Source organism: Rana temporaria (assembly GCF_905171775.1).
Source record: "Rana temporaria chromosome 9 unlocalized genomic scaffold, aRanTem1.1 chr9a, whole genome shotgun sequence".
Classification (NCBI taxonomy): domain Eukaryota; kingdom Metazoa; phylum Chordata; class Amphibia; order Anura; family Ranidae; genus Rana; species Rana temporaria.
Genome location: NW_024404477.1, coordinates 212,705 through 239,191, shown reverse-complemented (window position 1 = coordinate 239,191; position 26,487 = coordinate 212,705). Strand labels below are relative to the sequence as shown.

General features: G+C 55.7%; 1 protein-coding gene across 1 annotated transcript in view; it reads left to right on the top strand.

Annotated features, from left to right (window-relative positions):
• Positions 1–14,392, top strand: part of FGF16 (fibroblast growth factor 16) — a 91,735-nt gene extending 77,343 nt beyond the window's left edge. The window contains exon 3 of the mRNA XM_040334401.1: positions 10,135–14,392. Coding sequence (XP_040190335.1) covers positions 10,135–10,383 — 249 coding nt within the window. The 3' untranslated portion in view covers positions 10,384–14,392. The remainder of the gene's footprint in view (positions 1–10,134) is intronic.
• Positions 14,393–26,487: the final 12,095 nt, after the last annotated feature.

The following is a 26,487-nucleotide window of genomic DNA, read 5'->3' as shown; positions in this document are numbered from 1 at the left end:
TGTCGGATGGAGGTCACAAACCCGTCTGTCCGTCTGGACGGGTTTGTGACCTCCATTTGGCAGTGAAGGGTTGCCACGGCGGATCAGATGGGTTTGTGGACCGGGGGGGAGTTCCTCCTTCCACAGAGGAAAAGAATGTGCGATATTCCTTTCTCCTCGCTCTATCTCTCCCCCTCCTCTCTCTCTCTCGCTATCTCTCGCTCTCTCTCTCTCTCTCTCCCCCTCCCACTCCTCTCTCTCTCGCTATCTCTCTCCCCCTCTCTCCCCCTCTCTGTCTCTCTCTCTCCCTCTCTCTCTCTCCCCTCTCTCTCTCTCCTCTCTCTCTCTTTCTCTCCTCTCTCTCTCTCTCCCTATCTCTCTCTTTCTCTCCTCTCTCTCTCTCTCTCTCTCTCTCTCTCCCTATCTCTCTCTCTCCCTCTCCCCCCCCTCTATCTCTCTCTCTCTCTCTGCCCCCCCTCTCTCTCTCTCTCTCCTCTCTCTCTCCCCCCCCCTCTCTCTCCCTCTCTCTACATATGGAAGTCATTTGATGATTAGAAATGTGTTTCTCCTGTGCCCCCCCCCCTCTCTCTCTGTCTCTCTCTCTCTCTCTCTCTCTCTCTGTCTCTCTCTCTCTCTCTCTCTCTCTCTCCCTCTCTCCTCTCTCTCTCTCTCTCTTTCTCTCCTCTCTCTCTCCTCTCTCTCTCTCTCTTTCTCTCTCCTCTCTCTCTCTCCTCTCTCTCTCTCCCCCCCTCTCTCTCTCTCTCTCTCTCTCTCTCTCTCTCTCTCTGTCTCTCTCTCTCTGTCTCTCTCTCTCTGTCTCTCTCTCTCCCCCCCCCTCTCTCTCTCTCTCTCTACATATGGAAGTCATTTGATGATTAGAAATGTGTTTCTGGCCCCGCCCCTCCCCTCTCGGCCTGCGATGTGTCACTTGAAGTCAAAGCTGTAAAATTGCGCCTGAGAAGCGTTTCGTCTGCCAGACATAAGGGAACGATCTTCAGGAATCTCTACAGGTGGAGATTTTCCTATTAAAATGATCAAAGACACAATTAGTAACGCTCAAAGAAAAACATTCCGGAGTCAAGGTTTTCTCCTCCGCCAACATCCCAGATGGTTAACCTTCGCTGTGCCAGCGCCGACAACCTTCCCTGTACCAGCGCCGACAACCTTCCCTGTACCAGCGCCGACAACCTTCCCTGTGCCAGCGCCGACAACCTTCCCTGTGCCAGCCCCGACAACCTTCCCTGTACCAGCCCCAACAACCTTCGCTGTGCCAGCCCCGACAACCTTCCCTGTACCAGCGCCGACAACCTTCCCTGTACCAGCGCCGACAACCTTCCCTGTACCAGCGCCGACAACCTTCCCTGTACCAGCCCTGACAACCTTCCCTGTACCAGCGCCGACAACCTTCCCTGTACCAGCGCCGACAACCTTCCCTGTGCCAGCGCCGACAACCTTCCCTGTGCCAGCCCCGACAACCTTCCCTGTACCAGCGCCGACAACCTTCCCTGTGCCAGCCCCGACAACCTTCGCTGTGCCAGCCCCGACAACCTTCCCTGTACCAGCCCCGACAACCTTCCCTGTACCAGCCCCAACAACCTTCGCTGTGCCAGCCCCGACAACCTTCCCTGTACCAGCGCCGACAACCTTCCCTGTACCAGCGCCGACAACCTTCCCTGTGCCAGCCCCGACAACCTTCCCTGTACCAGCGCCGACAACCTTCCCTGTGCCAGCCCGACAACCTTCGCTGTGCCAGCCCCGACAACCTTCCCTGTACCAGCCCCGACAACCTTCCCTGTACCAGCCCCGACAACCTTCGCTGTGCCAGCCCCGACAACCTTCCCTGTACCAGCGCCGACAACCTTCCCTGTACCAGCGCCGACAACCTTCCCTGTACCAGCCCCGACAACCTTCCCTGTACCAGCCCCGACAACCTTCCCTGTGCCAGCCCCGACAACCTTCCCTGTGCCAGCCCCGACAACCTTCCCTGTACCAGCCCCAACAACCTTCGCTGTGCCAGCCCCGACAACCTTCCCTGTACCAGCCCCAACAACCTTCGCTGTGCCAGCCCCGACAACCTTCCCTGTACCAGCGCCGACAACCTTCCCTGTACCAGCGCCGACAACCTTCCCTGTACCAGCGCCGACAACCTTCCCTGTACCAGCCCCGACAACCTTCCCTGTACCAGCCCCGACAACCTTCCCTGTGCCAGCCCCGACAACCTTCCCTGTGCCAGCCCCGACAACCTTCCCTGTACCAGCCCCAACAACCTTCGCTGTGCCAGCCCCGACAACCTTCCCTGTACCAGCGCCGACAACCTTCCCTGTACCAGCGCCGACAACCTTCCCTGTACCAGCCCCGACAACCTTCCCTGTACCAGCACCGACAGCCTTCGCTGTGCCAGCCCCGACAACCTTCCCTGTACCAGCGCCGACAACCTTCCCTGTGCCAGCCCCGACAACCTTCGCTGTGCCAGCCCCGACAACCTTCCCTGTACCAGCCCCGACAACCTTCCCTGTACCAGCCCCGACAACCTTCGCTGTGCCAGCCCCGACAACCTTCCCTGTACCAGCGCCGACAACCTTCCCTGTACCAGCGCCGACAACCTTCCCTGTACCAGCCCCGACAACCTTCCCTGTACCAGCCCCGACAACCTTCCCTGTGCCAGCCCCGACAACCTTCCCTGTGCCAGCCCCGACAACCTTCCCTGTACCAGCCCCAACAACCTTCGCTGTGCCAGCCCCGACAACCTTCCCTGTACCAGCGCCGACAACCTTCCCTGTACCAGCGCCGACAACCTTCCCTGTACCAGCCCCGACAACCTTCGCTGTGCCAGCCCCGACAACCTTCCCTGTGCCAGCCCCGACAACCTTCCCTGTACCAGCCCCAACAACCTTCACTGTGCCAGCCCCGACAGCCTTCCCTGTACCAGCGCTGACAACCTTCCCTGTACCAGCCCCGACAGCATTCCCTGTGCCAGCCCCGACAACCTTCCCTGTGCCAGCCCCGACAACCTTCCCTGTACCAGCCCCAACAACCTTCCCTGTACCAGCCCCAACAACCTTCGCTGTGCCAGCCCTGACAGCCTTCCCTGTACCAGCGCTGACAACCTTCCCTGTACCAGCGCCGACAACCTTCCCTGTGCCAGCCCCGACAACCTTCGCTGTGCCAGCCCCGACAACCTTCCCTGTGCCAGCCCCGACAACCTTCCCTGTACCAGCCCCGACAACCTTCGCTGTGCCAGCCCTGACAGCCTTCCCTGTACCAGCGCTGACAACCTTCCCTGTACCAGCCCCGACAGCATTCCCTGTGCCAGCCCCGACAACCTTCGCTGTGCCAGCCCCGACAACCTTCCCTGTGCCAGCCCCGACAGCCTTCCCTGTGCCAGCCCCGACAACCTTCGCTGTGCCAGCCCCGACAACCTTCGCTGTGCCAGCCCCGACAACCTTCCCTGTGCCAGCCCCGACAACCTTCGCTGTGCCAGCCCCGACAGCCTTCCCTGTACCAGCGCCGACAACCTTCCCTGTACCAGCCCCAACAACCTTTGCTGTGCCAGCCCCGACAACCTTCGCTGTGCCAGCCCCGACAACCTTCGCTGTGCCAGCACCGACAACCTTCGCTGTGCCAGCACGACAACCTTCGCTGTGCCAGCCCCGACAGCCTTCCCTGTACCAGCGCCGACAACCTTCCCTGTACCAGCCCCGACAACCTTTGCTGTGCCAGCCCCGACAACCTTCGCTGTGCCAGCCCCGACAACCTTCGCTGTGCCAGCACCGACAACCTTCGCTGTGCCAGCACGACAACCTTCGCTGTGCCAGCCCCGACAACCTTTGCTGTGCCAGCATGACAACCTTCGCTGTGCCAGCACGACAACCTTCGCTGTGCCAGCCCCGACAACCTTTGCTGTGCCAGCCCCGACAACCTTCCCTGTACCAGCACCGACAGCCTTCGCTGTGCCAGCCCCGACAACCTTCGCTGTGCCAGCCCCAATAACCTTCCCTGTGCCAGCATGACAACCTTCCCTGTGCCAGCCCCGACAACCTTCGCTGTGCCAGCCCCGACAACCTTCGCTGTGCCAGCCCCGACAACCTTCGCTGTGCCAGCACCGACAACCTTCGCTGTGCCAGCACGACAACCTTCGCTGTGCCAGCCCCGACAACCTTTGCTGTGCCAGCGCCGCACACCGACAGGCAGCACAACACCCCAATTATTCCTTTCCCAGGATATGCGGGACGTGTCTGCCCACCATTGGCTCTACTTCTGATTTGGGGGTCAATTATGGGCAATACAATCCCTAAAAATGGAAAATCCCCAGTAAAAGAAGAATAATAAACACCTATAGGGGCAAAAGTATGTGAACCCCTGGTCATCACACCTATTGGTCGGTTTATTATATCAGGGAGAGAATAACAAAAAAAATATCCAGAAAAACACATTTCCTAAAAGTTATAAATTGATTTGCATTTTAATGAGTGGAATAAGTATGTGAACCCCTCACAAAACATGACTTAGTGATTGGTGGAGAATCCCTTGTTGGTGAGACGTTTCTTGGAGTTGGGTATGAATACTTTTTCATGGCTCTGTATATAGAGGGGTATGAATACTTTTTCATGGCTCTGTATATAGAGGGGTATGAATACCTTTTCCTGTATATAGAGGGGTATGAATACCTTTTCCTGTATATAGAGGGGTATGAATACTTTTTTCAGGCTCTGTATATAGAGGGGTATGAATACTTTTTCCAGGCTCTGTATATAGAGGGGTATGAATACTTTTTCCTGTCTCTGTATATAGAGGGGTATGAATACTTTTTCCTGTCTCTGTGTATATAGAGGGGTATGAATACTTTTTCCAGGCTCTGTATATAGAGGGGTATGAATACTTTTTCATGGCTCTGTATATAGAGGGGTATGAATACTTTTTCATGGCTCTGTATATAGAGGGGTATGAATACTTTTTCCAGGCTCCGTATATAGAGGGGTGTGAACACTGGGCTCACCGGGATTACACTGGGCTCACTGAGAGAACAGCCGGCTCACCGGGAGTACAGCGGGCTCACCGGGATTACACAGGGGCTCACCAGGAGAACACTGGGAGAACAGCGAGCTCAACCGGGAGAACACTGAGCTCACCGGAGGTACAATTGGCTCACCGGGGGTACAGTGAGTTCACCGGGATTACACAGGGCTCACTGGGAGAACACTGGGCTCCCCGGGGGTACAGCGGGCTCACTGGGAGTACAGCAGGCTCACCGGGAGTACAGTGGGCTCACCAGGAGAACACCGGGAGAACAGCAGGCTCACCGGGAGTACAGCAGGCTAACTGGGATTACAGCGGGCTCACCAGGAGAACAGTGGGCTCACGGGGGTACAGTGGGCTCACCGGAATTACACCGGGCTCACAGGGATTACAGTGGGCTCACCGGGAGAACACCGGGCTCACCGGGATTACAGTGAGCTTGCCGGGATTAGAGTGGGCTCACCGGGAGAACACCCGGCACACCGGGATTACACCGGGCTCATCGGGAGTACAGCGGGTTTACCGGGAGTACACCGGGTTCACCGGGATTACAGTGGGCTCACCGGGATTACAGCAGGCTCACCGGGAGAACAGTGGGCTCACTGGGAGTACAGCAGGCTCACCGGGAGTACAGCGGGCTCACCAGGAGAACACCGGGAGAACAGCGGGCTCACCGGGAGTACAGCAGGCTCACCGGGATTACAGCGGGCTCACCGGGAAAACACCGGGCTCACCGGGAGAACACCGGGCTCACCGGGAGAACAGTGGGCTCCCCGGAATTACACCGGGCTCACAGGGATTACAGTGGGCTCACCGGGAGAACACCGGGCTCACCGGGAGAACACCAGGCTCACCGGGATTACAGTGAGCTTGCCAGGATTACAGTGGGCTCACCGGGAGAACACCGGGCACACCGGGATTACACCGGGCTCACCGGAAGTACAGCGGGTTTACCGGGAGTACACCGGGCTCACCGGGATTACAGTGGGCTCACCGGGGGTACAGCGGGCTCACCGGGATTACAGCAGGCTCACCGGGAGTACAGTGGGCTCACCGGGGGTACAGCGGGCTCACCGGGAGAACACTGGGCTCACCGGGGGTTCAGCAGGCTCACTGGAAGTACAGCGGGCTCACCGGGAGTACAGTGGGCTCACCGGGATTACACAGGGGCTCACCAGGAGTACAGTGGGCTCACCGGGAGTACAGCGGGCTCACTGGGAGTACAGTGGGCTCACCAGGAGAACACTGGGCTCACCGGGGGTACACTGGGCTCACTGGGGGTACAGCGGGCTCACCAGAATTACACCGGGCTCACCGGGGATTACACTGAGCTCACCAGGAGAACACCGGGCTCACCGGAAGAACACTGGGCTCACCGGGAGTACAGCGGGCTCACCAGGAGAACACTGGGAGAACAGCGGGATCACCGGGAGAACAGCGGGCTCACCGGGAGAACAGTGGGCTTACTGGGAGAACACTGAGCTCACCGGAGGTACAATCGGCTCACCGGGGGTACAGTGGGCTCACCGGGATTACACCGGGCTCCCTGGGAGAACACTGGGCTCCCCGGGGGTACAGCGGGCTCACCGGGAGTACAGTGGGCTCACCGGGAGTACAGCGGGCTCACCAGGAGAACACCAGGAGAACAGCGGGCTCACCGGGAGTACCGCAGGCTCACCGGGATTACAGCAGGCTAACTGGGATTACAGCGGGCTCACCGGGAGAACACCAGGCTCACCGGGAGAACACCGGGCTCACCGGGAGAACAGTGGGCTCACCGGGGGTACAGTGGGCTCACCGGAATTACACCGGGCTCACATGGATTACAGTGGGCTCACCGGGAGAACACCGGGCTCACCGGGATTACAGTGAGCTTGCCGGGATTACAGTGGGCTCACCGGGAGAACACTGGGCACACCGGGATTACACCGGGCTCACCGGGAGTGCAGCGGGTTTACCGGGAGTACACCGGGCTCACCAGGATTACAGTGGGCTCACTGGGAGAACAGCAGGCTCACCGGGAGTACAGCAGGCTCACCGGGAGAACAGTGGGCTCACCGGGGGTACAGTGGGCTCACCGGAATTACACCGGGCTCACAGGGATTACAGTGGGCTCACCGGGAGAACACCGGGCACACCGGGATTACACCGGGCACACCGGGATTACACCGGGCTCACCGGGAGTACAGCGGGTTTACCGGGAGTACACCGGGCTCACCGGGATTACAGTGGGCTCACCGGGGGTACAGCGGGCTCACCGGGATTACAGCAGGCTCACCGGGAGAACAGCGGGCTCACCGGGAGTACAGTGGGCTCACCGGGGGTACAGCGGGCTCACCGGGAGAACACTGGGCTCACCGGAAGTACGGCGGGCTCACCGGGAGTACAGTGGGCTCACCGGGAGTACAGCGGGCTCACCAGGAGAACACCGGGAGAAGAGCGGGCTCACCGGGAGTACAGCAGGCTCACCGGGGAGTATAGCAGGCTCACCGGGATTACAGCAGGCTCTCCGGGATTACAGCAGGCTCACTGGGAGTACAGCAGGCTCACCGGGAGTACAGCAGGCTCACCGGGATTACAGCAGGCTCTCCGGGATTACAGCAGGCTCACTGGGATTACAGCAGGCTCACTGGGATTACAGTGGGCTCACCGGGATTACAGCGGGCTCAACGGGAGAACTCCAGGCTCCCTGGGAGAACACCGGGCTCACCGGGAGAACACTGGGCTCACCAGGGGTACAGTGGGCTCACCGGAATTACACCGAGCTCGCCAGGATTACAGTGGGCTCACCGGGAGAACAGCGGGTTTACCGGGAGTACACCGGGCTCACCGGGATTACAGTGGGCTCACCGGGGGTACAGCGGGCTCACCGGGATTACAGCAGGCTCACCGGGAGTACAGTGGGCTCACCGGGGGTACAGTAGGCTCACCGGGTGTACACAGGCTCACCGGATGTACACGGGCTCACCGGGGGTACACCGGGCTCACCGGGAGTACAGCGGGCTCACCGGGAGAACAGCGGGCTCACCGGTAGTACACCGGGGGACAGCGGGCTCACTGGGATTACAGCGGGCTCACTGGAATTACACCGGGCTCATCGGGAGAACACCAGGCTCACCGGGAGTACAGCGGGCTCACCAGGAGAACACTTGGCTCACTGGGGGTATAATGGGCTCACCGGGGGTACAGTGGGCTCACCGGGATTACACCGGGCTCACTGGGAGAACACTGGGCTCCCCGGGGGTACAGCGGGCTCACCTGGAGCACAGCGGGCTGACCAGGAGAACACCGGGATTACAGCGGGCTCACCGGGATTACAGCAGGCACACCGGGATTACAGCAGGCTCACCGGGATTACAGCGGGCTCACCGGGAGAACACCAGGCTCACCGGGAGAACACCGGGCTCACCGTGGTTACAGTGGGCTCACCGGGGGTACAGCGTGCTCACCGTGATTACAGTGGGCTCACCGGTGGTACAGCGGGGTCACCGGGATTACAGCGGGCTCACCGGGAGTACAGTGGGCTCACCGGGGGTACAGCGGGCTCACTGGGAGAACACTGGGCTCACCGGGGGCACAGCAGGCTCACTGGGAGTACAGCAGGCTCACTGGGAGTACAGCAGGCTCACTGGGAGTACAGCGGGCTCACCGGGAGTACAGCGGGCTCACCGGGATTACAGCGGGCTCACCGGGAGAACACCAGGCTCCCTGGGAGAACAGTGGGCTCACCGGGGGTACAGCAGGCTCACCGGGATTATAGCAGGCTCACCGGGAGTACAGCAGGCTCACTGGGATTACAGCAGGCTCACCGGGATTACAGCAGGCTCACTGGGATTACAGTGGGCTCACCGGGATTACAGCGGGCTCACCGGGAGAACACCAGGCTCCCTGGGAGAACACTGGGCTCACCGGGGGTACAGTGGGCTCACCGGAATTACACCAGGCTCACAGGGATTACAGTGGGCTCACCGGGAGAACACCGGGCTCACCGGGATTACAGTGGGCTCGCCGGGATTACAGTGGGCTCACCGGGAGTACACCGGCTCACCGGGATTACAGTGGGCTCACCGAGGATACAGCGGGCTCACCGGGATTAGAGCGGGCTCACCGGGAGAACAGCGGGCTTACCGGGAGAACACTGGGCTCACCGGGAGTACAGCGGGCTAACCGGGAGTACAGCAGGCCCCCCGGGAGTACAGCGGGCTCACCAGGAGAACAGCAGGCTCACCGGGATTACAGCAGGCTCACCGGGATTACAGCAGGCTCACTGGGATTACAGTGGGCTCACCGGGATTACAGCGGGCTCACCGGGAGAACACCAGGCTCCCTGGGAGAACACTGGGCTCACCAGGGGGTACAGTGGGCTCACCGGAATTTCACAGGGATTACAGCGGGCTCACCGGGAGAACACCGGGCTCCCTGGGAGAACACTGGGCTCACCAGGGGGTACAGTGGGCTCACCGGAATTACACCGGGCTCACAGGGATTACAGTGGGCTCACCGGGAGAACACCGGGCTCACAGTGGGCTCGCCGGGATTACTGTGGGCTCACCGGGATTACATTGGGCTCACCGGGAGAACACTGGGCTCACCGGGAGTACAGCGGGTTTACCGGGAGTACACCAGGCTCACTGGGATTACAGCGGGCTCACCGGGGGTACAGCAAGCTCACTGGGAGAACACCGGGCTCACCGGGGGTACAGCAAGCTTACTGGGAGAACAGCAGGCTCACCGGGCTCACAGCGGGCTCACTGGAATTACAGTGGGCTCACCGGGAGAACACTGGGCTCACCGCGGGTACAGTGGGCTCACCGGAATTACACCGGGCTCACCGGGATTATAGTGGGCTCACTGGGATTATAGCTCATTCACTGAGCTGCGGGACCTTCCTCCTGAAAAGTGAATCCCTGTGTGACCTTCGCGGTGATATTTCAGGTTCCATGAAGGTTTGGCTATTTCTGGGTTAGAACATAACAAGGTTGATGATTCCCGACTGATATTATGTACAGAATAATACTAATAATAATAATACTAATAATAATAATAAATACTATATCATACTTGTTTCCTGGTTCTCATGAAGAAAGGAAAGTGATTATAACGCGGATTCTTTGCCCTTTTTTCTCTTCCATGTCACAGAAGAAGCTGAACAGGGAGTGCGTCTTCCGGGAGCAGTTTGAGGAGAATTGGTACAACACGTACTCCTCCACGCTCTACAAACATGTGGACTCCGAGAGACAGTTCTATGTGGCCCTCAATAAAGACGGTTCCCCGAGAGACGGGTACAGGACTAAGAGACACCAAAAGTTCACCCATTTCCTGCCGAGACCGGTGGACCCCTCCAAGATCCCGCTCATGTACAGGGACCTCTTCCATTATCGGCGATGACCCCGGACCGGTGACAACGCGACTCGCCTGAAATCACATTCCTTCGGAAAGGTCGTGATGTAGATGAGTGGGGGAGGGGCCTGCAGAATATTGACCACTTTTTTATATTAAGAAGACATTTACTTTTGTAAATAATAATAAGACAATAGGTACTTTGTACCGTTCTCGACCATCCAATGTATACCACTGGTTGCCTGACTCTGGAACCCAATACTAATAACCATTCCTGATGTTGGTGTAGTTAAAGTCTCCAGTACAGCCGATGTAGGGAGTTTGCTGCTCCGCCGGTGTCTGGGGACTTTACGCTGAGAGTAATGGTTCTGTGCTTGAATGTAAGAGAGAATTATCAAAGGGGGTCACCAATTCGGCCTTTTTAGTTTAAAGCAGAAAATTAAAAAGGGAGATTCTGTTTTGGAATCTTTGAAGAAGTGATAAAACTTTATTTATAACACTATATGGCCCCCGAGATTGGGGACACCCGACCATCATCCCAAAATCATGTGCATCAATATGGATCACCAACTACCCCTCCATGGCCATTAGTACAGAGTCCCCTCCCCCCTCCTATGACCATCAGTAGGGAGTCACCCCCTTGGCCATCAATTTGATGTCCCCTCCCCCCATGGCCTTTACTATGGAGCCCCCCCCCGCCCAGCCCTTAGGGTTTCCTTTCTCCACTCTTGTGGGAGGAGTTTGGATGGAGTTACCCCTCCTTCCATGGACATTAATATAAAGTTGCCCCCTTCCCCCCTTTGTAGCTATACCATCCTCCACTCCTCTGGGCAAGCTTTCCGTGAGAAATTGGGGGAATTTCTGCCCAATTGTGAGCTCAGGTACTGATGTTGGGTGGGAAGACCCGGCTGACGCTTCAGGCCTCACAAAGGCACAAAAAAAAGGATCTGGCTAACTATTGCCATTCCAATTCATCCCAAACGAGTTCAGTAGGGTTGAGGCTCCCTGCTGGACACTCGGGTTCCTTCCCACCAAACTGGTCAACACCAAGACAAGACTTTGGGAGGGAGTCTGTGGGAATTTGTGCCCATTTCTGAGGTCAGGTAGTGATTTTGGATGAGAAGACCTCTGGCTCACCATCAGTGTTCCAATTCATCCCAAACCTGTTCAGTAGGGTTGAGGTCAGGGCTCTGTGCAGGACACTCGAGTTCCTCCATGGCCTTACACATACTGAACACCTTTTGGAAGGCCTCATCCCAAAGGTGTTCCATAAGGTTAAGGTCAAGTACTAATGTTGGATGAGACGACCCTATACCAAGAACTTTCAAAAGTAGGGTTAAGGTCAGGACTCTGTACAGGGCACTGGAGTTCCTCTACACCAAACTGGCCACACCATGTCTTTATGGAGTTGCCTTCCATCTCCCCATGGCCATTAGTATGGAGTTGCCCCCTTAGTGACTATGATATCCTCAACCCATCTTGCAAGACTTTCCACAAGATGTTGTTGGGTGTCTGTGGGAATTTGTGAGGTCAGGTTCTGATGTTGGATGGGAAGACCTTATACCAAAGGTCTTCCAGGAGTAGAGTTGAGGTCAGGGATCTGTGCAGGACACTGGAATTCCTCCACACCAAACTGGTCCCATCATGTCTTTATGGAGCTGACTTTGTACATGGGGGGGGGGGGGGCACAGTCATGCTGGAACAGTAAAGGGTCTCCACCAAACGGTCACCACGAGGTTGGAAGAGCACAATTGTCTATATTCTGTGCCACCAAAGCCAGCCATAGACAGAGCAAATTTCTTTCCTGCAACCATACGAAAACTGTGATTCCCTTATAAACACAGTGTTGATGGGGGATCTCTCCCGTGGAGCCATTGTGGGGGGGGGGATGGAGAACACAGTGATTATTCCCAGCGATTATAACAGCTGCTAACAATATTCACATGTAAAATCTGACAGGCTGGTTTTGCCCAAGTTGATCGATCAACTAAGGTACATTCAGCCTGCCCATTCATGGTTTGAATCTCAGCCTGTTCCTGCTGAACCAGCCGAGATCCGAACCTTCTACGGCCAGCTTACCAGTCACCTTGCATAGCACCTGTTAGCCGTGGGTGCAGCTGAACCCGCGCCCTCAAAAATCGAGTCGGATGTCCACACTTTTGGCCATATAGTGTAAAAGCATCTCAATTATCTGCTTGACTTTTTTTTATAAATTGTTTAATCAAAAATCAAGTTGTGCTAAAAATCCACATTTCAAATTCTCAACGAATGTGATCTATCACTGAATCTCTTCGGGAATCTCTAACACGATGACTAGAAGCTGTGGGGGCAATTAGTGACAATTATATTATTATTATTAGCACTCCCGGGTTAGTAATGGCTTCAGGAACGATCTTCACCACACACATTGATTGAAACTGCTGAGATTCAGGGCAATGGAGATCCCAAGATCTGCTCAATGTAATACGAAGGAATAGGAGCGAGTCCAATTGTGGGCAGCAGAAGGGAACAAATCATTGGAGGAAACGACTTGGTTATGACGTTTTGGAAAGATCACCAGGAATGAGTCCAAACGGCAAAATTAATTGAATTGCAAATTTCCCAAATTTTGCCTTTCCTGAATCTCTGTGGAAATTAGACTTAAATTTTGGCTGCTCCGGTGAAATATGTTCCTCAATAGCGTTATCATGATCCCAGCTAAGGAAGTGGCCATTTTATTCTTCGCCTACAAATCAGTGAAAGGAGCTTCTTCAGCCCTCCGGAGACATTCAAATCCAACTGAGAAATCCCCACACCTGAGATTCTTCTTCTCATTGACTCCAGTGATGAATTCTGGGGAAGAATCCCAATGTCCCTCATCCCTACTGCAGACAAGGTTGTGCTCAGTGATAGGAGGCCACGCCCTATCTCCACCCCGTCCTTTTCCACAGACTCGGTTATAAGCGAAGAGTCGTAGTGCGATGAGTCGTAGTGCGAAGAGTCGTAGTGCGAAGAGTCGTAGTGCGAAGGTCGTAGTGCGAAGAGTCGTAGTACGAAGGTCGTAGTGCGAAGAGTCGTAGTGCGAAGAGTCGTAGTGCGAAGTTGTAGTGCGAAGGTCGTAGTGCGAAGTCGTAGTGCGAAGATTCGTAGTACGAAGGTTGTAGTGCGAAGTCGTACTGCGAAGGTCGTAGTGCGAAGAGTCGTAGTGCGAAGAGTCGTAGTGCGAAGAGTCATAGTGCAAAGTCGTAGTGCGAAGAGTCGTAGTGCGAAGAGTCATAGTGCGAAGAGTCGTGGTGCGAAGGTCGTAGTGCGAATATCGTAGTGTGAAGTCGTAGTGCGAAGAGTCGTGGTGCGAAGGTCGTAGTGCGAATATCGTAGTGTGAAGTCGTAGCGCGATGGTCGTTGGCTCCACTTTCCTCCATAACCACTTTGGCCTTGGGAAATGAATGAATTTTAGTATAGGAAGCTATAAATGTATTTAAATTTTATGTTCTGTGGAATCTTGAGGTACATTGCCCTAAATCCCATCAGATAGACTAATATATATGCGAGCGGGTGGGTTCATTCTAAAATAGAACCTGCTCATCTTTTTACACAGCTTTATTAACAAAGGCCCTTCCTAACAAGGCCGATGTTCCAGATTTGTTCACGTGTCCTATGGAAATGTATCTGTCTCTACTACTCTGTAACTACCTAGGATGGATGACTATTGCTGTCCTGTCACAGAGGATTTCAAACACTACAAAGCGGAAGAGTTTGCATCCCACCTGAGGAAGACCCATGAAATGCGTCGGAGACGCGCTCTTCTGCCGAACTAACCCCTCAACTCACAATGCTCCTGTTTTCAAGGAACGTTGTAAAGATGCAAGCATAGATACTGTGCATAAGGATGAAAACTATTTATGAAATGTATATTATATTTATTTTATATATTTATTTATTTCAAATAATTTTATTTTTAATGAGAGATGCCTATTGACCAGATTTTTCATCAGGGGGAGAAAAAGGTCCTACTGACACATTAAATCATTTGGAGTCTTTAAAAGCTTATTGGCAATAAAATTGTCTTTCTATTGTAGTTTGTTGTGGTTCTGATGGTTCTGAAGGTTCTGATGGTTCTGAAGGTTCTGATGGTTCTTCTCGCGGTGCTTTCATTGCAGGGTGTGGCTTTGGATTGCCGGGCCGGCTTTGGTCTGACCTCAATATAAAGGCCGGATTCTATTAGAATCCCTAGAGGTATAAAAGATATCAATGATGTAAACATGGCTGGAAGTTGGGCGATCGTTGGATCCGGTAGGAGAACTGATCGGAAGTCCACCTTGGTGTGAGATCTTTCCAGAAAAGAGGCCACGCCTCGGCTATTGACTCTCTATGGATATCGGTGAATGGAGGAGAGCGCCAGGCCGGCTGCGTCCCGAAGTTTACCTCTTGCCCAAGTTTCTCTAGAGTTCAGAAGACATTTTCATTCCCGTTTTTTACCAATCACTATACAAATGATTCTGTTTTATAGACGATCCCCCGTTCTTCCAGCTGTATGTTTCTTTATGATGATCGGAAATAGTCGGGTCCTCGATATCATTTTTAGAGCGTTGATGAGGCTCCTGGAACCCTTCCAAACACCGTGTTTTCTACGGAATGCGAAGAACGTGTTGTCTGCCGGGCGCTCTCCTCGTTACACCTTCAGCCGTCTGGGTGGAGTTCGGGATTCTTTGTCATCACAGCCGATGACTTTTCCTGTAGGCGAGACCCTGAATGATAAATCTGCTCAACACTTGTTATGAGGAATTCCTGCGCTGGAATACACAACAAAGGCCGTGACTGGTACTGGCGGGACGCTGTTTGGGTGGGAAACACAGATGTTTTGTAGACTGTTTTCCGTTACAAATCACGTATGACCTCCGTTACACGTTTTGTATGACCTCCGTTACACGTCATGTATGACCTCCGTTACACGTTATGTATGACCTCCGTTACACGTCATGTATGACCTCCGTTACACAACATGTATGACCTCCGTTACACAACATGTATGACCTCCGTTACACGTCATGTATGACCTCCGTTACACAACATGCATGACTTCCGTTACACAACATGTATGACCTCCGTTACACGTCATGTATGACCTCCGTTACACAACATGCATGACCTCCGTTACACGTCATGTATGACCTCCGTTACACAACATGCATGACCTTCCGTTACACAACATGTATGACCTCCATTACACATCACTTATGACCTCAGTTACAAATCATGTATGACCTCCGTTACACAACATGTATGACCTCTGTTACACAACATGCATGACTTTCGTTACACATCATGTATGACCTCCATTACACATCATGTATGACCTCCGTTACAAATCACGCATGACCTCTGTTACACATCATGCATAACTTCCGTTACACATCATGTATGACCTCCGTTACACATCATGTATGACCTCCGTTACACATCACTTATGACCTCCGTTACAAATCACGTATGACCTCCATTACACATCATGTATGACCTCCGTTACACATCATGTATGACCTCCATTACACATCATGCATGACCTCCATTACACATCATGCATGACCTCCATTACAAATCACGTATGACCTCCGTTACAAATCATGTATGACCTCTGTTACACAACATGCATGACCTCTGTTACACAACATGCATGACCTCCGTTACAAATCACGTATGACCTCCGTTACACATCATGTATGACCTCCGTTACACATCATGTATGACCTCCGTTACACATCATGTATGACCTCCGTTACACAACATGTATGACCTCCGTTACACAACATGTATGACCTCCGTTACACAACATGCATGACTTCCGTTACACATCATGTATGACCTCCGTTACACAACATGCATGACCTCTGTTACACAACATGCATGACCTCCGTTACACAACATGCATGACCTCTGTTACACAACATGCATGACCTCCGTTACAAATCACGTATGACCTCCGTTACACAACATGTATGACCTCCGTTACACAACATGCATGACCTCCGTTACAAATCACGTATGACCTCCGTTACACAACATGTATGACCTCCGTTACACAACATGTATGACCTCCGTTACACAACAAATATATATTTTTATCAGGAGGCAACTTGCTATACGAGGGAGCAGAGAGGAGGAACACGGACCAAGCCAAGCTTTGTTGGAGTCACTTACAGCAGGGCTCAAAATTTCAGGCCCTGAGCTACTAGCCAGGCCTCAAGAGTTACTCGCCACCAGTTGCCCCTCCTAATTCAAACACTGCTCCACGCCTAATTGCGCCCCTAAACACGCCCTCGTAGATTATCTCATGGAATGACAATGTTTTATGCAGAATCAAGTTACACGATATTACCAAAAACAACTTTAACAAAATGGGACAGGGCACTGGGGGCAGACCAGAGGGACAGGGCACTAGGAGCAGACCAGAGGGACAGGGCACTAGGGGCAGACCAGAGGGACATGGCACTGGGGGCAAACCAGAGGGACATGGCACTGGGGCAAACCAGAGGGACAGGGCACTGGGGCAGACCAGAGGGACATGGCACTGGGGCAAACCAGAGGGACAGGGCACTGGGGCAAACCAGAGGGACATGGCACTGGGGGCAGACCAGAGGGACAGGGCACTAGGAGCAGACCAGAGGGACATGGCACTGGGGGCAGACCAGAGGGACATGGCACTGGGGGCAGACCAGAGGGACAGGGCACTGGGGGCAGACCAGAGGGACAGGGCACTAGGAGCAGACCAGAGGGACAGGGCACTAGGGGCAGACCAGAGGGACATGGCACTGGGGGCAGACCAGAGGGACAGGGCACTAGGAGCAGACCAGAGGGACAGGGCACTAGGGGCAGACCAGAGGGACATGGCACTGGGGGCAGACCAGAGGGACAGGGCACTGGGGGCAGACCAGAGGGACAGGGCACTAGGAGCAGACCAGAGGGACAGGGCACTAGGGGCAGACCAGAGGGACATGGCACTGGGGGCAGACCAGAGGGACGGGGCACTGGGGGCAGACCAGAGGGACAGGGCACTAGGAGCAGACCAGAGGGACAGGGCACTAGGGGCAGACCAGAGGGACATGGCACTGGGGGCAGACCAGAGGGACATGGCACTGGGGGCAGACCAGAGGGACAGGGCACTAGGAGCAGACCAGAGGGACAGGGCACTAGGAGCAGACCAGAGGGACAGGGCACTGGGGGCAGACCAGAGGGACATGGCACTGGGGGCAGACCAGAGGGACATGGCACTGGGGGCAGACCAGAGGGACAGGGCACTGGGGGCAGACCAGAGGGACAGGGCACTGGGGGCAGACCAGAGGGACAGGGCACTAGGAGCAGACCAGAGGGACAGGGCACTAGGGGCAGACCAGAGGGACATGGCACTGGGGGCAGACCAGAGGGACATGGCACTGGGGGCAGACCAGAGGGACAGGGCACTAGGAGCAGACCAGAGGGACAGGGCACTAGGAGCAGACCAGAGGGACAGGGCACTGGGGGCAGACCAGAGGGACATGGCACTGGGGGCAGACCAGAGGGACATGGCACTGGGGGCAGACCAGAGGGACAGGGCACTGGGGGCAGACCAGAGGGACAGGGCACTGGGGGCAGACCAGAGGGACAGGGCACTAGGAGCAGACCAGAGGGACAGGGCACTAGGGGCAGACCAGAGGGACATGGCACTGGGGGCAGACCAGAGGGACATGGCACTGGGGGCAGACCAGAGGGACAGGGCACTAGGAGCAGACCAGAGGGACAGGGCACTAGGAGCAGACCAGAGGGACAGGGCACTGGGGGCAGACCAGAGGGACATGGCACTGGGGGCAGACCAGAGGGACATGGCACTGGGGGCAGACCAGAGGGACAGGGCACTGGGGGCAGACCAGAGGGACAGGGCACTGGGGGCAGACCAGAGGGACAGGGCACTAGGAGCAGACCAGAGGGACAGGGCACTAGGGGCAGACCAGAGGGACATGGCACTGGGGGCAGACCAGAGGGACATGGCACTGGGGGCAGACCAGAGGGACAGGGCACTAGGAGCAGACCAGAGGGACAGGGCACTAGGAGCAGACCAGAGGGACAGGGCACTGGGGGCAGACCAGAGGGACATGGCACTGGGGGCAGACCAGAGGGACATGGCACTAGGGGCAGACCAGAGGGACAGGGCACTAGGAGCAGACCAGAGGGACAGGGCACTAGGAGCAGACCAGAGGGACATGGCACTGGGGGCAGACCAGAGGGACAGGGCACTGGGGGCAGACCAGAGGGACAGGGCACTAGGGGCAGACCAGAGGGACAGGGCACTGGGGGCAGACCAGAGGGACATGGCACTGGGGGCAGACCAGAGGGACAGGGCACTAGGAGCAGACCAGAGGGACAGGGCACTAGGAGCAGACCAGAGGGACATGGCACTGGGGGCAGACCAGAGGGACAGGGCACTGGGGGCAGACCAGAGGGACAGGGCACTAGGAGCAGACCAGAGGGACAGGGCACTAGGGGCAGACCAGAGGGACAGGGCACTGGGGGCAGACCAGAGGGACAGGGCACTGGGGGCAGACCAGAGGGACAGGGACTAGGAGCAGACCAGAGGGACAGGGCACTAGGAGCAGACCAGAGGGACATGGCACTGGGGGCAGACCAGAGGGACATGGCACTGGGGGCAGACCAGAGGGACATGGCACTGGGGGCAGACCAGAGGGACATGGCACTGGGGGCAGACCAGAGGGACAGGGCACTAGGAGCAGACCAGAGGGACAGGGCACTAGGAGCAGACCAGAGGGACAGGGCACTGGGGGCAGACCAGAGGGACAGGGCACTGGGGGCAGACCAGAGGGACAGGGCACTAGGAGCAGACCAGAGGGACAGGGCACTAGGGGCAGACCAGAGGGACAGGGCACTGGGGGCAGACCAGAGGGACAGGGCACTGGGGGCAGACCAGAGGGACAGGGCACTAGGAGCAGACCAGAGGGACAGGGCACTAGGGGCAGACCAGAGGGACAGGGCACTGGGGGCAGACCAGAGGGACAGGGCACTGGGGGCAGACCAGAGGGACAGGGACTAGGAGCAGACCAGAGGGACAGGGCACTAGGAGCAGACCAGAGGGACATGGCACTGGGGGCAGACCAGAGGGACAGGGCACTAGAACTGGGTCTCTTCCCCGCAGAGAGGAGAGGAGCTGCAGCACAGCGGGAGGGAGTACAATCCAGCGCTGAGATCCACACAACTGCACAGCCATTGACACCATAGCACAGCGCACACTGACAGCGCACACTGACAGCGCACACTGACAGCGCACAGCGCACACTGAGACCAGTCTGCTCACAGTGCTCAGGCTGAACTGTTGGACACCTACATAGAGCACAAGGAAAACGGCACAAACTAGAAGGCTGCCGCTCTCATGTCAGGGCGACTTTCAGTGAGCGCTGCACCGGAGTGGTCAGTTTTGCAATCCTCCACCTCACTCATTACTTTCTGCTCTCCAGCTACATTGGTCGGGGGAGGGGGGAGGCTCAGAGAGGTCATACTATCAGGTCCCATGGCTTAATGAGAATTGTAAGTAGAGCACCTGTGTACTGCTCTGCCTGTGCGCGGCTCACCAGACTACTTTTCCTGCGCATGCGCCTTTCCTCTTCGGCCGCCAATCTCATCTGGACTCTAAGTGTAGGCACAGATTGGAGGGAGATTGGTCATGCAGCCCTGTCATCACTCGCCCCCAGCTTAAATCCACTCGCCAAATGCGAGCAGGCGAGTGGAAATTTTGAGGGCTGACTTACAGTACAGTAAGTCCATGTTATTTACGAAAGGCAAATCCACTTGGCACTATAAGTGCAGTCACTGTAGATCTGAGGGGAAGCTCTGCTGACTTTATCATCCAATCATGTGCAAGATAAAATGCTGTTCTTTATTTTCCTTGCATGTCCCCCTCAGATCTCCAGCGACTGCACTTCCAAGTGGATTTTCCTTTTGTAAATAACCCCCTATATCACCAAAAGTATTGGGACGCCTCCCTTCACACGCACATGAACTTTAATGACCCCCCAGTCTTAGTCCGGAGGGTTCAATATTGAGTTGGCTCCGCCCTTTGCAGCTATAACACCTTCACCTCTTCTGGGAAGGTCGTCCACAAGGTTTAGGGGTGTGTCTATGGGAAGGCCGTCCACAAGGTTTAGGGGTGTGTCTATGGGAAGGCAGTCCACAAGGTTTAGGGGTGTGTCTATGGGAAGGCCGTCTACAAGGTTTAGGGGTGTGTCTATGGGAAGGCCGTCTACAAGGTTTAGGGGTGTGTCTATGGGAAGGCCGTCCACAAGGTTTAGGGGTGTGTCTATGGGAAGATCCGTCCACAAGGTTTAGGGGTGTGTCTATGGGAAGGCCGTCTACAAGGTTTAGGGGTGTGTCTATGGGAAGGCCGTCTACAAGGTTTAGGGGTGTGTCTATGGGAATGTTTGACCATTCTTCCAGAAGAGAATTTGTGAGGTCAGGCACTGATGTTGGATGAGAAGGCCTGGCTCACAGTCTCCTCTCTAATTCATCCCAAAGGTGTTCTATCAGGTTGAGGTCAGGACTCTGTGCATGCCAGTCAAGTTCCTCCACCCCAAACTCGCTCATCCATGTCCAGGGAGTCCTTGTCTCAGCATCTGTCAGTCAACCAGTGGGGAATGACTACAGCAGATTGGATGAAATCACAGGAAGACTGCTATCCTGCAAAATTAGGATCTGGTGGTCTTAAGACTCAAAGAGAAAGCAGATGATGGCGGGATCAACAGAAGAGAACAGAAGATGGGTACAATTTAGGGGCAGGTAAGGCTTTATAGTGCCTAGAGGTACAATGAGGGGCAGCTGAGGCTCCACCTTGTCTAGAGGTACAATGAGGGGGCAGCTGAGGCTCCACCTTGTCTAGAGGTACAATGAGGGGCAGCTGAGGCTCCACCTTGTCTAGAGGTGCAATAAGGGGGCAGCTGAGGCTCCATCAAGTCTAGAGATACAATGAGGGGGCAGCTGAGGCTCCACCTTGTCTAGAGGTACAATGAGGGGGCAGTTGAGGCTCCACCTTGTCTAGAGGTACAATGAGGGGGCAGCTGAAGCTCCACCTTGTCTAGAGGTACAATGAGGGGGCAGCTGAGGCTCCACCTTGTCTAGAGGTGCAATAAGGGGGCAGCTGAGGCTCCATCAAGTCTAGAGATACAATGAGGGGGCAGCTGAGGCTCCACCTTGTCTAGAGGTACAATGAGGGGGCAGTTAAGGCTCCATCATGTCTAGAGGTACAATGAGGGGGCAGCTGAGGCTCCACCTTGTCTAGAGGTACAATGAGGGGGCAGCTGAGGCTCCACCTTGTCTAGAGGTACAATGAGGGGCAGCTGAGGCTCTACCTTGTCTAGAGGTACAATGAGGGGGCAGCTGAGGCTCCATCATGTCTAGAGGTACAATGAGGGGGCAGCTGAGGCTCCATCATGTCTAGAGGTACAATGAGGGGGCAGCTGAGGCTCCATCATGTCTGGAGGTACAATGAGGGGCAGCTGAGGCTCCACCTTGTCTAGAGGTACAATGAGGGGGCAGCCGAGGCTCCACCTTGTCTAGAGGTACAATGAGGGGGCAGCCGAGGCTCCATCATGTCTAGAGGTACAATAAGGGGGCAGCTGAGGCTCCACCTTGTCTAGAGGTACAATGAGGGGGCAGCTGAGGCTCCACCTTGTCTAGAGGTACAATGAGGGGGCAGCTGAGGCTCCACCTTGTCTAGAGGTACAATAAGGAGGCAGCTGAGGCTCCACCTTGTCTAGAGGTACAATGAGGGGGCAGCTGAGGCTCCACCTTGTCTAGAGGTACAATGAGGGGGCAGCTGAGGCTCCATCATGTCTAGAGGTACAATAAGGGGGCAGCTGAGGCTCCACCTTGTCTAGAGGTACAATGAGGGGGCAGCTGAGGCTCCACCTTGTCTAGAGGTACAATGAGGGGGCAGCTGAGGCTCCACCTTGTCTAGAGGTACAATGAGGGGGCAGCCGAGGCTCCAGCTTGTTTAGAGGTACAATGAGGGGGCAGCTGAGGCTCCACCTTGTCTAGAGGTACAATGAGGGGCAGCTGAGGCTCCACCTTGTCTAGAGGTACAATGAGGGGCAGCTGAGGCTCCACCTTGTCTAGAGGTACAATGAGGGGGCAGCCGAGGCTCCACCTTGTCTAGAGGTACAATGAGGGGGCAGCTGAGGCTCCACGTTGTCTAGAGGTACAATGAGGGGCAGCTGAGGCTCCAACTTGTCTAGAGGTACAATGAGGGGGCAGCCGAGGCTCCAGCTTGTTTAGAGGTACAATGAGGGGGCAGCTGAGGCTCCACCTTGTCTAGAGGTACAATGAGGGGCAGCTGAGGCTCCACCTTGTCTAGAGGTACAATGAGGGGCAGCTGAGGCTCCACCTTGTCTAGAGGTACAATGAGGGGGCAGCCGAGGCTCCACCTTGTCTAGAGGTACAATGAGGGGGCAGCTGAGGCTCCACGTTGTCTAGAGGTACAATGAGGGGCAGCTGAGGCTCCAACTTGTCTAGAGGTACAATGAGGGGGCAGCTGAGGCTCCACCTTGTCTAGAGGTACAATGAGGGGCAGCTGAGGCTCCACCTTGTCTAGAGGTACAATGAGGGGCAGCTGAGGCTCCACCTTGTCTAGAGGTACAATGAGGAGCAGCTGAGGCTCCACCTTGTCTAGAGGTACAATGAGGGGGCAGCCGAGGTTTCACCTTGTCTAGAGGTACAATGAGGGGCAGCCGAGGCTCCACCTTGTCTATAGGTACAATGAGGGGGCAGCTGAGGCTCCATCATGTCTAGAGGTACAATGAGGGGCAGCTGAGGCTCCATCATGTCTAGAGGTACAATGAGGGGCAGCTGAGGCTCCATCATGTCTAGAGGTACAATGAGGGGGCAGCTGAGGCTCCACCTTGTCTAGAGGTACAATGAGGGGGCAGCTGAGGCTCCACCTTGTCTAGAGGTACAATGAGGGGGCAGCTGAGGCTCCACCTTGTCTAGAGGTACAATGAGGGGCAGCTGAGGCTCCACCTTGTCTAGAGGTACAATGAGGAGCAGCCGAGGTTTCACCTTGTCTAGAGGTACAATGAGGGGCAGCCGAGGCTCCACCTTGTCTATAGGTACAATGAGGGGCAGCTGAGGCTCCATCATGTCTAGAGGTACAATGAGGGGGCAGCTGAGGCTCCACCTTGTCTAGAGGTACAATGAGGGGGCAGCTGAGGCTCCATCATGTCTATAGGTACAATGAGGGGCAGCTGAGGCTCCACCTTGTCTAGAGGTACAATGAGGGGGCAGCTGAGGCTCCACCTTGTCTAGAGGTACAATGAGGGGGCAGGTTCACACTACAGCACGGAGCGGCTCACTGCCGGGGTTCGGTGCGTCTCCATTCACCGGTTCAGATCCGATTTCAGCACACATTTTTGTCTGAATTCTGCCCTGAAACGGACCAAATGACGCACAGGACTCCAGAGATGTGTGATCCGCTCCAGAGATGTGTGATCCGCTCCAGAGATGTGTGATCCGCTCCAGAGATGTGTGATCCGCTCCAGAGATGTGTGATCCACTCCAGAGATGTGTGATCCGCTCCAGAGATGTGTGATCCGCTCCAGAGATGTGTGATCCGCTCCAGAGATGTGTGATCCGCTCCAGAGATGTGTGATCCGCTCCAGAGATGTGTGATCCGCTCCAGAGATGTGTGAGCCGCTCCGGAGATGTGTGAGCCGCTCCGGAGATGTGTGATCCGCTCCAGAGATGTGTGAGCTTTCTTCCGGAGATGTGTGAGCCGCTCCGGAGATGTGTGATCCGCTCCAGAGATGTGTGAGCCGCTCCGGAGATGTGTGAGCCGCTCCGGAGATGTGTGATCCGCTCCAGAGATGTGTGAGCTTTCTTCCGGAGATGTGTGAGCCGCTCCAGAGATGTGTGATCCGCTCCAGAGATGTGTGATCCGCTCCAGATATGTGTGATCCGCTCCGGAGATGTGTGATCCGCTCCAGAGATGTGTGATCCGCTCCAGAGATGTGTGATCCGCTCCAGAGATGTGTGATCCGCTTCAGAGATGTGTGAGCCGCTCCAGAGATGTGTGATCCGCTCCAGAGATGTGTGATCCGCTCCAGAGATGTGTGATCCGCTTCAGAGATGTGTGAGCCGCTCCAGAGATGTGTGATCCGCTCCGGAGATGTGTGATCCGCTCCGGAGATGTGTGAGCCGGCTCCAGAGATGTGTGATCCGCTCCAGAGATATGTGATCCGCTCCGGAGATGTGTGATCCGCTCCGGAGATGTGTGAGCCGCTCCAGAAATGTGTGAGCCGCTCCAGAGATGTGTGATCCGCTCCGGAGATGTGTGAGCCGCTCCAGAAATGTGTGAGCCGCTCCGGAGATGTGTGATCCGCTCCAGAGATGTGTGATCCGCTCCAGAGATGTGTGATCCGCTCCGGAGATGTGTGATCCGCTCCAGAGATGTGTGATCCGCTCCGGAGATGTGTGATCCGCTCCAGAGATGTGTGAGCCGCTCCGGAGATGTGTGATCCGCTCCGGAGATGTGTGAGCCGCTCCGGAGATGTGTGATCTGCTCCGGAGATGTGTGATCCGCTCCAGAGATGTGTGATCCGCTCCGGAGATGTGTGAGCCGCTCCAGAAATGTGTGATCCGCTCCGGAGATGTGTGATCCGCTCCAGAGATGTGTGAGCCGCTCCAGAGATGTGTGATCCGCTCCAGAGATGTGTGAGCTTTCTTCCGGAGATGTGTGAGCCGCTCCGGAGATGTGTGATCCGCTCCAGAGATGTGTGATCCGCTCCAGAGATGTGTGAGCCGCTCCAGAGATGTGTGATCCGCTCCCGAGATGTGTGAGCCGCTCCAGAGATGTGTGATCCGCTCCAGAGATGTGTGATCCGCTCCAGAGATGTGTGATCCGCTCCAGAGATGTGTGATCCACTCCAGAGATGTGTGATCCGCTCCAGAGATGTGTGATCCGCTCCAGAGATGTGTGATCCGCTCCAGAGATGTGTGATCCGCTCCAGAGATGTGTGATCCGCTCCAGAGATGTGTGATCCGCTCCAGAGATGTGTGAGCCGCTCCGGAGATGTGTGAGCCGCTCCGGAGATGTGTGATCCGCTCCAGAGATGTGTGAGCTTTCTTCCGGAGATGTGTGAGCCGCTCCGGAGATGTGTGATCCGCTCCAGAGATGTGTGAGCCGCTCCGGAGATGTGTGAGCCGCTCCGGAGATGTGTGATCCGCTCCAGAGATGTGTGAGCTTTCTTCCGGAGATGTGTGAGCCGCTCCAGAGATGTGTGATCCGCTCCAGAGATGTGTGATCCGCTCCAGATATGTGTGATCCGCTCCGGAGATGTGTGATCCGCTCCAGAGATGTGTGATCCGCTCCAGAGATGTGTGATCCGCTCCAGAGATGTGTGATCCGCTTCAGAGATGTGTGAGCCGCTCCAGAGATGTGTGATCCGCTCCAGAGATGTGTGATCCGCTCCAGAGATGTGTGATCCGCTTCAGAGATGTGTGAGCCGCTCCAGAGATGTGTGATCCGCTCCGGAGATGTGTGATCTGCTCCGGAGATGTGTGAGCCGGCTCCAGAGATGTGTGATCCGCTCCAGAGATATGTGATCCGCTCCGGAGATGTGTGATCCGCTCCGGAGATGTGTGAGCCGCTCCAGAAATGTGTGAGCCGCTCCAGAGATGTGTGATCCGCTCCGGAGATGTGTGAGCCGCTCCAGAAATGTGTGAGCCGCTCCGGAGATGTGTGATCCGCTCCAGAGATGTGTGATCCGCTCCAGAGATGTGTGATCCGCTCCGGAGATGTGTGATCCGCTCCAGAGATGTGTGATCCGCTCCGGAGATGTGTGATCCGCTCCAGAGATGTGTGAGCCGCTCCGGAGATGTGTGATCCGCTCCGGAGATGTGTGAGCCGCTCCGGAGATGTGTGATCTGCTCCGGAGATGTGTGATCCGCTCCAGAGATGTGTGATCCGCTCCGGAGATGTGTGAGCCGCTCCAGAAATGTGTGATCCGCTCCGGAGATGTGTGATCCGCTCCAGAGATGTGCGAGCCGCTCCAGAGATGTGTGATCCGCTCCAGAGATGTGTGAGCTTTCTTCCGGAGATGTGTGAGCCGCTCCGGAGATGTGTGATCCGCTCCAGAGATGTGTGAT